General features: G+C 47.7%; 1 protein-coding gene and 1 long non-coding RNA gene across 6 annotated transcripts in view; both read left to right on the top strand.

Moving 5' to 3' along the window:
* TSC22D1 (TSC22 domain family member 1) overlaps positions 1-5,444 on the top strand; it is a 96,696-nt gene extending 91,252 nt beyond the window's left edge. For 3 of the 5 annotated variants that reach the window (XM_054813972.1, XM_054813968.1, XM_054813993.1), the window contains 2 exons: positions 2,739-2,790; positions 4,020-5,444. In XM_054813972.1, the coding sequence (XP_054669947.1) occupies positions 2,739-2,790; positions 4,020-4,277 (310 nt within the window). In that variant the 3' untranslated portion in view covers positions 4,278-5,444. Of the gene's footprint in view, positions 1-1,945; positions 2,289-2,738; positions 2,791-4,019 lie in introns of those variants that run through there. The other 2 variants (XM_054813984.1, XM_054813998.1) reach the window with 2 other exon arrangements.
* A 4,658-nt stretch (positions 5,445-10,102) lies between these two features.
* Positions 10,103-12,894, top strand: part of LOC129212857 (uncharacterized) — a 45,956-nt gene continuing 43,164 nt past the window's right edge. The window contains exon 1 of the long non-coding RNA XR_008579300.1: positions 10,103-10,214. This is a non-coding gene — a long non-coding RNA (uncharacterized LOC129212857). The remainder of the gene's footprint in view (positions 10,215-12,894) is intronic.

The following is a 12,894-nucleotide window of genomic DNA, read 5'->3' as shown; positions in this document are numbered from 1 at the left end:
ACTGATTTTCAAGCCCAACCCTTCATAAAACATTAATTTAGATGAAGTCCAGAACAGAAGTTGATACAGATTCCTGTACAGATGATGTGCTTTTGGACCTGCTTATTAAATGGCTCGCTTGCTCAGTGACTACGATGAGTACCATCGTGTGTAGTAACCTCTGTAAAGAAAGTGGTTGGTTGAAGTGTGCACATAATATATGGTTACTGGTTTTTGTCTTGAGGTTGGAAGCTGGAGCCTGATGCACATGTTTTAATGTGTTGCTTCCAATTTACTTGCTATTAAATTTGCAAGTCAATACAGGCAAGGGTTTTTTCTGACTTCCTTTAATTTTCAGCCTGTTAACCATCATGCTGTGCAACTTCCCCAGATACCCGAAGGGCGAGATGAGAGCTCTGCCCTTGCGGGATGTGCATCATGTGGTACCGGGAAAGCGGCTACGGGGAACTCTTAAATGTGACCTCTCTCGTGAATAGGATTAGTTTGTACTACTCTGCTGGCATTATTGAATGAAAGAATAGTAGACTAGGACAACATAAATAAACTAAGAAGGATGATGCAGATACGCAAATGCTAAATTTAGCTTTAAGATGATTATTCCGTGCCTCCTGGCTTTCCTGCTTCTTCGGGAGCAACACCTGTGCCATGTATGTAACTTCTAGTTCTTGGACAAGTTTGCTAGAGAGGATTGAAGAGGTTTTTGACTTTATTTTTGTGCCTTTAAGTCATGTAATGCCTGTTGAAAGTGCAGGTCTAGAAGACAGTGGTTTTGGAGGTCGGCTGCTTGTTGTGGCAGTATTTTGCAGTAGTCTAATTCAGCCTTGGGTCTCCTTCTAAACTGTTACTGGTAGATACAGAGGATCACTTGGACTGGCAGTGGCTGGGGTGGCTGTGTTCTGTGACACACAAGAGCATAACGTTTGAGAAATACACCACAGTTAGGTGGGAGGAGAATTTTTTCTAAATTATGAGTGCATGTGCTGCAACTTTTAAGACCATAAATGCTGTATGGTACAATCTAAAAATGAGTCAATAGGCATTTTCCGTGTTAGTGTAGAAGAGTATCAGCTGGCTTGCTAGAAATCTGCAGGTTTGTGCTGTGTGCGCTTTTTGTGGATGATCTGATGGCTGAATAATTTTTTTAATAAATGGTTTTACGGGCTAATAAGTCGTGTGTAAGGGATAAGAAGGGATTGTTGCTGCTTTAGCAGATCTGTAGGAGTCTGAAACAATTTTATCTGCAGTGTGTATGTGTGTATTTTGCTTTTACTGCCTTTCACGGCCAAAGTGGGCAGAGCTAGCAGCTACGGGTTTCGTTCCCCGGGACTAAAATTTGTCGGCCAGGGGCAGCGCGCGAATGTCCGGGCAGAGACAGTGGTACGGGCAGGTGGATCTCGCCCCGCGGGGGACGCGGACAGCCGTGGGAGCTGGCTAATCATTTCCCCGCGGGACTACCCCCGGGTGCGGCGGGGCCCGGCCTGGCCGGCCCTGCCGTATGCCAATAGGTGGCGATGTCGGCGCGGCAACGGGCGGCCCCTCGGCGGCGCGGCCGAGCTCCCGCCGGCGGCGGCTGGCAGCCCGCCGGGCCGCGCTGGGCTTCCTCGCCGCTCCCCAGCTCCTTTAATTATTATTATTACTATTATTATTATTTTTAATTTCCCCCTCCGTTCTTGCGGGTGGGAATCGGCACGGTGAGCCCCGCTCCGGCACACCGCGTGTCAGGGTTTCACGGGTGGTGTGTGTGTGGGAAAGTCTGTGTGTCCCCCCTCACGCGTGCGGAGCCGTCCCTCGTGGGCGCTGCGGGGCGGGCAGGGCGCTGCCGGCCCGGGGGGCTGCGCGGCGGGGGGAGTGCTCCTAATGAGATGCGACGGATCGGGGGGCGGGGCCCTGGCTGCGGGGCAGCCAATGGGCGGCGGCGGCGCCGCATAAATTATGGGGGGGGCCGGGATGGCCAGGTTTTGTGCGGCGCGGCGGAGCGCTGACCTCGGAGCTGGCCGAGCGCAGCCCCGCGCCCCGCAGGGTCCCGCCGCCCGGCCCCGCCGCCGCCGCCGCCCGGCGGAGCTGCCCTGCCGAGCTGCCCTGCAGCCCGGCGCTCGCACACAGGCAGACGGCCGGAGAGAGGGAGACCTGATTTCTCCGGGGAGCGTTTCTGGCCGCGATTGCATGAATGCCCAATGTTGTAGACCAGTGGCAATGGATCTAGGAGTTTATCAACTAAGACACTTCTCAATTTCTTTCTTATCGTCCTTGCTGGGCACCGACAACTCATCCCTGAGGCTCGACAGTAGGTAAATAAGTGTTGTGTCCGAGGGGCTCTGCTGGCGCGGCGGTAGCGGGGCAGGTGAACGCCGGGCTGGCTCCTTTGTCCGGGGGAGCCGCAGCGGCGGCACCGGGCGCCCGCCTCGCCTTCCCTCGCCTTCCCTCTCCTCCCCGGAGGGGCTGCCCTCCCTGGCGCGGAGCGCTTCTGCCGCAGCCTGCAATTAAGCTCCATCTTTGTGGTCTGCTGGGGGGCAAAATGTCGGGATATTTGATCCGGCTGCGGGCGGGGGGTTCGGGGCGGCTTCACAGGTTGCTTTGCTGCATTGGAGCATCCCGGTGAGGCGGCGGCAGCGGCAGGGCAGCGTGAGGATGACTTTCTCAGCCAACTGGCTACCAATGCCCGCGTCTCTTGTCTCTTAAATAATTCAGCCGCTGCTAATGTTGTATTTTTTTTTTCTCTCTTTCTTTTTCTCTTGCAGCTCCTCTGGTGCAAGCGTGGTAGCTATCGACAACAAAATCGAGCAAGCGATGGTACGTACCGATTGGGGCATAAAACCCTGTTCATGTTTAAAGCAGTAAACAATATCGGGATGCGGCGGGCGATGGTTAACCCGTGCGCGGACGCGTTTTTATAGCGGGGCCGGGAAGGGAGGGGGAGGCACGGGTTTGGTTTGGTGGGGTGTTTTTTTGGTTTTTTTTGGTGGTTTTATTGATCAAAGGCTTCCTGCGGGGAGGAATGCGCACGTTTCTCTATCGATGCCGGGGAGGGAATGACGGCATCGTTTCTGGCTCCCTAGTCCCCAAACGATTGATCCCGGCTCCATGCGGCGGGGGAGGGGCGCTGCTGGGGCAGAAAGCGGGATTTCTTTGGGGGCTTTCATACCCCCCCCCCCCAAAAAAAAAAAAAGTGGGGTGTTTCGGGGTGCTTTTCATGTAATTTTTTAAAACTAACTCTCCTCCAAGCGCATCCCGCCCCGAGCCACCCCTGCCAAACGGGCGCATCCCCCGCGGGCTGCAGCCGGGGCATCCTCTGCTGCCATGCCCTTCTCCCGGTGGCCGGCACGGGCGTCGAGCTGCCCGGGGCCGAGGGCTCCCGCTCGGGGGCCGCCACCGGCCTGTCCTCCGCCCTGCCCCCGGCGCGGTCCCGCCGCGCTGCGCCTGGGGCCCGGCCGCCCTTTGTTACTGGAGCGGTGCCTGGAGCCGTTCTCACGGGAGCCTCTGCCGACTGTTGCTAGGCAAACTCCGAGCCTTTAACTCCCGGCTATAAATAACTCGGCCGCTCATTGGTCGGAGCGCGCTCTGACGTCACCCGCGGCCGCGCACGGCCGGCGGGAGGGAGGGAAATGCGGCAACCTGCGCTGAGAACTGGCTGCAGCCGGTGCGCGGGGGGGCGGGGCCTGGAGGCGGGGCGGGGCCGGCTCTGGGGGCGGGGCCCGCTGCCCGTCTCGGGGCCGCACGTGTGTGTGTGGCGGGGCCGTAGGCAGCGGGTTGTGACCCGCACCCCGGGCCCCTGCGGGGGAGAGCTTCGCTCGGCCCGACACCCTCTGCTGAAGGGCTGCTGGCCGTGGGGCTGGCTCCCTGCAGGCATGAGCAGGGGGCTCGTGGCCCTCTCTGGGATACTCTTCTGTACCTGGGCAGGGCAGGGTTCGCACCGGCTCTCTGTGTAGGTTCATCCACTGCATCTCCAGCTGAGCTGGGTGGGAGCCTGGGCCTGGCACTGGGCTGCTTTCCTAACGCACACGCTTTCTTCTGCGTTTCAGGATCTGGTAAAGAGTCACTTGATGTATGCGGTAAGGGAGGAAGTGGAGGTCCTCAAAGAGCAAATCAAAGAGCTGATAGAGAAGAACTCCCAGCTGGAGCAAGAAAACACTCTGCTAAAAACACTTGCGAGCCCGGAGCAGCTTGCCCAGTTCCAAGCACAGCTGCAGACTGGTTCCCCGCCTTCCTCTTCCCAGTCACAAGGGACAACACAGCAGCCTGCTCAGCCGGCATCACAGGGGTCGGGGCCTTCAGTGTAGTTCAAGATGTCATTGCCATCATGATCGCTGGCCTCTGGACTGCCCAGAGCAAGAAGGACTAGCGGGAATCCGCCACAGCCACCCTTCATCCATTTCAATGCACACTGCAACCCAGACTGAGGACTCCATGCCCTGCACACACCAGGAGAGGCTTTTCCCCTCCGTATTACGCACTCATCTGTCTCTCTCTTTCCTCCCTTCCCCCTTTGGCTTGAAGGAGTCTTTATTCTTAGGTTGATTGAATAAAATAAACTTCTTCCAGAGAATTAGCACAAGTACACTGGGGACTTGAGCAGCTTCTGCAAATGGCTGAGAAACGAAGCTGCGTGCCTGAATTTTTTTTGGTTTGTTTTTAAATCTTCCACTCATCCAGTGATATAACTCATACAAGTGCTTTTCAAGCTTGGAAATATGAAGAAATAGACTGGAGTAAAAAGTGATGGCTCAATCCCCTATAGTGCACTGGGGTTCCAAAGTGAGGACTGGTGCATAGGATCTTAAGAGGAAGAGGGAGAAAGGTAAATTCAGTGTTTAACACTTAATTGTCACCTGAAACCTTAAGTGCAAATACTTGCACCGTTTTCTGAAGCAGTGGACAGGTGCATAAAGCTGTATTATATATAGAAAGCAGGTAGGTGACGTACAGTTGGGTCATAGGATAATTACAATGAAGGTTATTTGCCTACTGTATATTTGTGTATTTAGTGTAATTACTTTGTAAAATAGAAAACTGTAACTATTTAGGTTGTACAGATTGAAGTTTAGTTGTTTCATTGGCTGATCTGAAGAAGTTTGGAAAGTTTTGTGGTTTTTTTTTTTAATGCTACATAAATAAGAATGCACCTACGCAACTGTTCAGAATTTGACAGATTTATGCTGTTTGTGTAACTTCTGAAGTTCCCTGGCTGCTGATTATCTTGAAGTAAATCTTTGTTCATTGTAGTTTGGTTCAAGACAGGAAAAACCACTCCAAAAATTATCAAACCCTGCTAGCAAAGAACTAAAAAAACAAAAAAAAAATTGGATTTCCCAGTATGGATTTTTTGCATATGATCTGTATAGTAGTATGCATATGTTTTTGTGCATGTTCTCTAAACAGTTGTAACACGTCAATGTATTTAACTGTTGCACTTGTCAACTTTCAATAAAGCATACAATGTTGATAAATCACTGTTTGTATATTGTACTAATGTTAACTGCAATCACTTTCAACATGTTGCAATGCAGTTTTACGTGAGCAGTGAGGTCAGGAAGCATAGGTCTGGGTGTGAGATCCTGTCTGTTGGCTTCAGAGCTTTATCAGAGTTTCAGCTAAAAATGCAACTCCTACTTTCCACAGTTTCTTAAAAATGCAGCGTGAAGTCAAATGGAGGAAGGAGTAGGGGGCCTGACTAAGAGCAAAGCTCCTTGTTTTGGTCCAGTCCTATCCAGTCAGGACTGTTGGGTGCTTTCTATACGTTGAGTAGTAGATAAGCAGGAATACAGACTAATGTATGATGAGCCATAAACGTATAAATTTCCTGCAGCAGTGGTTCCCTAGCAGCAAACTGCGCCCTTGCCAGGCCATGGGTCATCCCGTGCTGGCAGCAGCTCCAATGCCCTTAATTTTGGGTGACAAAGGCAGTGGGCATTATAGCAGGTCAGCAATAGCATCACCTTCTCTCAAAACCTTCCTATGATGAGACCAGGCTGAAATCTCAATGTCCAAGAATTTCTCACTTTCACCTCCACAGCTCGCTCTTAGATTGTTTCATAATTATTTTTTTTGTGAGTTGAAATCATGTAAACTTGTATTAATTCTGCCTTGTAAAAGTGGTGAGAACTTCCAGTCTTGTGCAAAGATAAAACTTCTTCCCTTCAGTTTGGAAAAAATACTTTTCTTTAGTCATGATAAGTAAAATATAATCAAATCTAAACACAGAAATTTCTAAGTGGAAGACTATAGATACGGTGTGATAGTCTGCAACTGGAGAAGTGGAGGAATTTACAGTTTTACAGTGGATTCTGTTTACTAGTGTTAAAGCTGTGAATCTTGGATACTTGTAGTGTTCACAATTAACGGGATAAAATGGTCAGCCCTTTTGAGGGGTAGTAGGACAGTACTTTGACTGTGATAGTGGTGTCCAAAAATTTGAATATAAGGAATTAATCTGACTTAAAATGGAAGAGTTAATTACAAAAATTTTTATGTATGGTCTTATATGACTGCTTACTCCACGTAATGAAAATGAGGAGGTACCATTCTTGTGGAACTTCATGTTACTGAGCATAGTCAGGTGTAGCAGAGGGAACAAGAAGGCTGAGGGTTCAAAGGCAAGACAGATCATCTTTTTTTGTGTGATTTAGAGCTAAATTCTTGCTTTTGGGTGCTCGTCATGCAGCAGTTGAGGCGGTGCTTTGCTGTATCACAGCGCAAGCAGTTGCATTACCTTTATTTGGATTAGTATATCAAAGTACGTGCGTGAGTGTGTCTCTGTGGGAGTGTGAACTTTAATTCGTAGTTTGTGTTCTCGAGATTTCAGTACATAATTTAAGAGCGTTCTTAATGAGGAAACACCAGGGAGAGATGTGAGATGCTTTTTTTTTTTTGATGGATTAAGCTAAAATTAGAAATTGATGATAGCCTTTGTGGCAGAACAGCACTCGAATTATTTGGATCTGACAAAAGGAATGCTAATTTTGGTGCTTTTTAAATGGCTTAATTGTCTCCAGTTGCCTTTATATTCTGAAGGTCTCTTTAGCACTTCCAGGCCATAACATTGAGTATATAAAAAAGTCAATTGTAACATGCAGATCGGCTTTTTCGCCTGCTTCACTGACCAGAATTTGCCAAGAATTATTTTTTTGTTTAAAACAGAAATTGACTTCTGGGTTTATTTGTTTAAAGAACAGCCTGAGCATATTCTAAATCCAAGATTATTTTTTTTAAACTGTTCTTTAACACAGTATCTGGAAGTCTGAAGGTTTTTGGTTAGGTAAAACATTGATAATATTAGTACACTGTGCTTCAGTGTTGGCAAATCTGATCATTTAGTCTTAGGTACCAAAGAGTTTTAAAACTATGGAGCTGGGTTTTGGAGCTGTTTATTAACTGCTAAAGTTAGGCAGAGCAGTGTTCTGTTGATGAGATGATTTTAGCAATAGGTCTGTCAAAACTGCAGCCTCTCTCCATGAAACAGATTCAAATTGACTAAAATTGCACTTGGGATCCAAAGAAAGAGTAGACATGTCAGTCGGTTGTGTTGTAATACTTCTGGAATGAATTGTTTTGATTTTTGCTTTTGTTCTAGAACAAATAATTTTTTGGAGCACTTTAAATCAAACGTTATCAATAGTGTCATCTTTTTCCACCCAAGTTTTTCTTTGTACAAACTCTGAAATGCTCAGGTTTTTCATCCACAGTGAGAATCAAATTAAGTGTAATCTGTCTTTTATATGTCAGGCTTTTTATTCTCTGCATATCTCCAATTCAGTAATTCTTCAGGCGATATTCAAGCTGTTTGTCATTTAACTTCTTGTTGACATTTAGCCACACACTTGCTTTATTTTTAACAGCAATATGATAAACTGATCTAAGCAAATTATCACGGAGATCAAGTTGCTATTTTTTTCCTCTTGTGGCCTTTTTTAAAAAAAACAATCATTTTTGGCAAATAATTCTAAGGCAAGTTGAGATTGTCTAAATTCTGAGTGCTCTGTAAATACATAGGGAACAGAAATCGGCTTCAATAACATGCCTGAAAACTGTCGGGAGAGCACCCAGACAAAACTTCCCAGCAGCAGCGGAATAAATGCAGTGCCTCAGAGATGCCTCTCCCTAATTCTTATGGAATAAATCAATGCCTTGGAGGCAGCTTCCCATCTTTCAGCTGGAGAAAGAACCCAGCGAGGCTATTTGGGAATTACCACCCTTGATTTCTGTAGCTACAGCGAATGTATTAATCTCAATACAAAGAATTTTAATTATTATTTATTCTTTGTAGGGTGAAATAGCAATAGTCGAGCTTGCTGACTGAAGGCATACTTGTTTAGCTTAATATATGCCATTTGCAAGACACTTAACGAGAGGTTTTGAGTGCTTCAGTAATAGTTCACATCTTACAGACGCTGCATTATTTCTTGCTTTTTTCCTCTCTCTCTTTGGGATTATGCATTTTAACTTTCTGGAGAGTTTTCTGCCGGGGTGAACCTGAAGCAAGTTATAAATCCAAGGCTTTGCCTAAGCTGGAAATGAGCCCAATTCCAACCATTGCTAGTCAGTGTAACTTCAAATGCATGAAACTAAACGGAGAATGGTTGCTGGAGGGAGTTCCTGGGAAGTCTGGAACAAGCTTTGGTGTTTGAAATGCTTGTTTGAGGATACTCTGAAAAAAACACCTGCCGCTGGCCTGATCCTTTTCCCGCAATGAGTAAGCAGACTCTTCCGACTGCAGTTAGTATGTGCTGAGTTGGGCCAACAAACGGTGTGCTTGAAAATCCCGTGGCAAGGAGTTTCCAGCAGACACTGGCAACTGCCCTCCTTAATCGGGGTCCAATTTCCAACAGGACCAAAGCCAAGCTCAACAATGAAGTTAAAAGCCAAACCATGAATAAACTAACTTCCTTACATTGTAAATACATTGGAAAAGGGCAGCAGTTCAAAAGGGAAAATGAGCAAAACTGCATGACTTTCCTTGAAATGAAGTCCCAGGTGGTGGTTGTTCATTGAGGTGCCCCAGGAGAGCTGTGCTGTGCCAAGAGGCAAAAGAGTTTGGGTAGGGCATGGCCAAGAGGCCCCTGAAATGTAGCACAACGGGAATTTGGGTATGGCATAACGGCCAGCTGAGGAAAGGGAAAACAGTTCTCAAAAAGCCAGGTTCTTAGGTCATCTTGAAGCTTAACTTTGATTCTTCAGCTGCATTGGGTGGGGGTGGTTTTTCAGTGATGTGTATGTGGTAATACACATTGGGTGCAGTTCAAGTTGTCATGAGAAAGTGGCTACAGGCAAAAAAAAAAAAGGTCATAACAGTCCAGTTTACAGTCTTCTAGTTTGGATGGACTGAGAGGTCTGTTAAAGTTCTCCCTCTTTGGAGCTCTAAAGGCACTGTAAAACAGTGAGATGTTGAGATCTGGCAAGTGCAAGCTCAGGACAAATCCACCTGAATCTTGGAAGTAGCAAAAGGGCAGTGAATAAAATTTGTCAGCCTTTAAAAAACAAAGTCAAGAAGAACAAACCCCTATGGCTTTCAGAAAGGAAAGCAGATCTGTTGTTCATCAGGGAGTATGGGAAGGGAGGGAGATGAGCTTATTTGTGGATTATTTAAATTACTGTCAGCTGCTTTCCAGTCCAACATACATTCAGGATCTCTAGGAGCTGGAAGCTGGGTATCTGTGCTGAGCTCTCACATCTCCCCCAAAAATCTTGTTTAAAGTATCTGCCTGCATTATGCTCCCCATGGAGGCTGCAGTAAATGGTCATTCTTCCTTCCATTAGTTTTATTACCAAGAACCAGCCTGTTCTGCTTCTCCGCTGCTGCTTTAATCAAAGCTTTGCTACCAGATAGCCATCAGAAAAGACATCTGCAATTCAATTAGATATGTGCTTAAACTCACGATCTCTGTGAAACCGGCCGCTGCCAGAACAGTGCCCTCCACGCCGTGGGCTTGCCGGGGCTGCAGCCTGCAGGGCTCTGCTCCAGCGCTTCTGCCTCCTGCCACTGGCTTGTCCTCCCTCCTGCTCTGCTGGCCCTGCTTACAGATCCTTGAAATGAGGACCTGTTCCTCATCAGAGGCTGGGAGAAGTTTATTTCTTCCTTGCAGAGCAGGTGAGAAGCTAGAAACTTGGCATCACTCAAGAGCCACAAAATCTGCTTTATAACACATCGAAAGTGGTTGCTACAGTGTATCATCCTTCTGCCTCAGGAGGTAGCATGAAGAAGCTCCAAAAGTGCTCCAGGGGTAAGTTATTGCACCTTTTGCACAGGCATGGAAGCATGATGAAGTGATGGGGACCATTCATACCGAAAGAAGTCTGACTTCTTTATTTTCACAGCCTTTGCAGTTTCCAGTGCTGTAAGTGCCTATTCCCTGGTGCCAGCTGCCCCCAGGGCCACCACTCTTGCTTGCAGTGACCCTGTGAGGTGACCGAGGTGAAGCCCAAACACCTTCTGGGCAAGCCAAACCATTGAGCCTCTGTGAGGAACAGCTCTTTGGAAGTATTAGTCCTAGAGGTAAATGAGACCTCCAAGCATGTCCCTGACATGTACTAGAACCTTGTTTAAAATGCTCCAGAAGGATGTTATGAAGTGCTTTAGTGATCGTGCTTAAAGCATTTCTAAGAACTGATTATAAAGGCTCGCAAAATCACAAGTGAAAGCAGTCAGAAGGGAGGTTTGTGTGGGCTTTGTAGAAAAGATGCAGTTGACAAAAACCCCAAACCTGAGGAGAAGTGAAGGTGAGCGTTGGGGAGTGGATGTGGCTTGCAAGCTTTCCTGCCTTCAGGGAGCAGTGGCCTCTGGTTGATAGAGAAGCAGGTTTAATGCTTACCTGGGATGGGAGAAAGACAAACGGGGATCAGAGTGATGCAGCTGCATGTAGCCCCAATGGGTTGGGGTGCTGCACCTGTCCATAACCCCCTGAGTGTAGGATTGGTAAGTGCCCTGCAGCTGTGGACCTTCTCCATCTGCATTCACAAGGTCACCCCAATGGTGACAATAAAAGCACTTCACGTCTGTCCGGGTGAGGTGAGAAGAGGACGGAAGTGTAAGTACTCATAGGCAGTGCAGGAAAAAGTCCCCTAGCCCATCTCCCCATCTCCATCAGCTTTAACTTTAAATCCAGCGAGCAATAGTGGTGGGTCAAGTTCAGTCATGCTCTTAATGAACAGCAGCTCCTCATTTAATGTGTTCATGTAGAGTATCTGAGCCAGGACGGCCTGTTTGCTCAGAAGACAATTACTCCTATTTACTACTTAAGTGCCATAAATGCAACTGGGCTTTCTAAGGAACGGCAGTAGCTGTGTTGCCAGGGCACGTGGAGAAAACTGAAGCAGCTCCAAGCAAACATAGGACACAAATAAGTCAGGGCTGGGGGTGCTCGGGTAGATCTAGTTTAGCGGGAGATGATGGGAGAAGCTGTATTCTCATGTGACTTGGGGGATGCCAATATTGGTATTGGAAATGTCAGAGCCGGGCAGTGATTTTGCTCCAGCCCTGGGCTGCTTTGGTGGCCTTGGTAGCCAGCGAGGTCTGGGAGCAGATACCAGGGCCAAGCTGCCATGATGTCCCCCCCGCAGAGCAGGGGAAATTTGAAAAGGCTTGAAGAAAGTGCTGTTTGTTGGGTTTTTGTCTTGTTTTGGATTTTTTTTTTTCCTTCTCTCACACAATATTGATTTTCTTCATAAATTTTTAATAAATGAAGTGAAATTGTACAGGGGAAGGGAAGTCCAGTGTGGGCCCCTATCTGTTTTAAAGGGTTGCCAGCAGAGGAGGTTTGGGGATATTCTTCTGATGGAGCATCCTCAGCACCTGCAGTGCTTCACCTTGCTCCTGGACCCTCTGGCTTTCAACAGAGCAGATGTACATGCCCGGACCTCTCAGGCCATCTATGCTGAGCCTGGTGGTTCAGGAGGTGTAGGGCCCATAAGACCAGGCGATTGGGGATGCTCAGCTGGCCATTACCCACTCACCCTTCCCTCCAGGAGCCACCAGCACCTGGCTTGGCTGCCCCAACCCCTGCGTGCTTCAATGCAGCTCCTTGAGAGGCTTAATGTCCCCAGCGAGTACTGGGGCAAGGAGGGGACTGCACCTCTGTGTGGCCCAGGGGAAAACACTCTGGTTTTCCACGGCACTCTTATTTCATCTCAGTGTGGCTGCTTGCGGTCAGTCTGGAGGTAAAATCAACCTGCATTTCACCAGAAGTTAGCTGTTTCAGCAGCCCCTGTCTTTAAAAATTCCTTTTGGGGATTTGAAAATACAGGTATCAATTATTAGTAATTTAGAGAGGAGAAATATTTCATGTTTATAGTATGTTGTTTACTGGAGGGTTAGATCCTTTGCCTTTCTCAAGATAAATTTAAGGTGGGCATTTGAATTAATCAAGAAGAATGAGCAATGCAAAAAAAAACCCAACCCGAACAAAAATAAAGAAAAAACACTGCAGAAGGTGAGAACAATTCTGCATATGGTGATTTTTGGTGATTTTGGTCATAAAAATTTTACCCCAGTTCATCCCAGGGGGAAGAAAGAGTCTTTCCAGTGCAGCCTGGCAGCTCCTCACCATTCCAGCTCCCACCCAACCAAGCACGTGCTGCTGCACCCAGGCCGTGAGCAGAAAACACGTTGCTTAAAGAAGTGCCTGGCATAAAAGTACTGTACTCCGATACTGGAACACTGCCTGCCGACTCGTCCCTTAAAAGCTGTTGCCAAAGTACTGCCCAAAAAATGTGGTTATGTTCTTAAGTGGGGGGGTTTCTGTTAGACAGCAAGCCCCTTGCTGGGATCACAGGACCTCCTAGTGTGAACATGGTTGTATTTTAGCAGTGGCTATTGCTATTAATTGATCCAGTGTAAGTAGAATCACAGAATGGTTTGGGTTGGAAGGGACCTCAGAGATCATCTAGTTCCAACCCCCCTGCCAT

Source organism: Grus americana, chromosome 1, assembly GCF_028858705.1.
Source record: "Grus americana isolate bGruAme1 chromosome 1, bGruAme1.mat, whole genome shotgun sequence".
In the NCBI taxonomy this organism is placed as follows: Eukaryota; Metazoa; Chordata; class Aves; order Gruiformes; family Gruidae; genus Grus; species Grus americana.
Note: the sequence above shows the minus strand (reverse complement) of the source record. Positions and strands in the feature narration are given on the sequence as shown.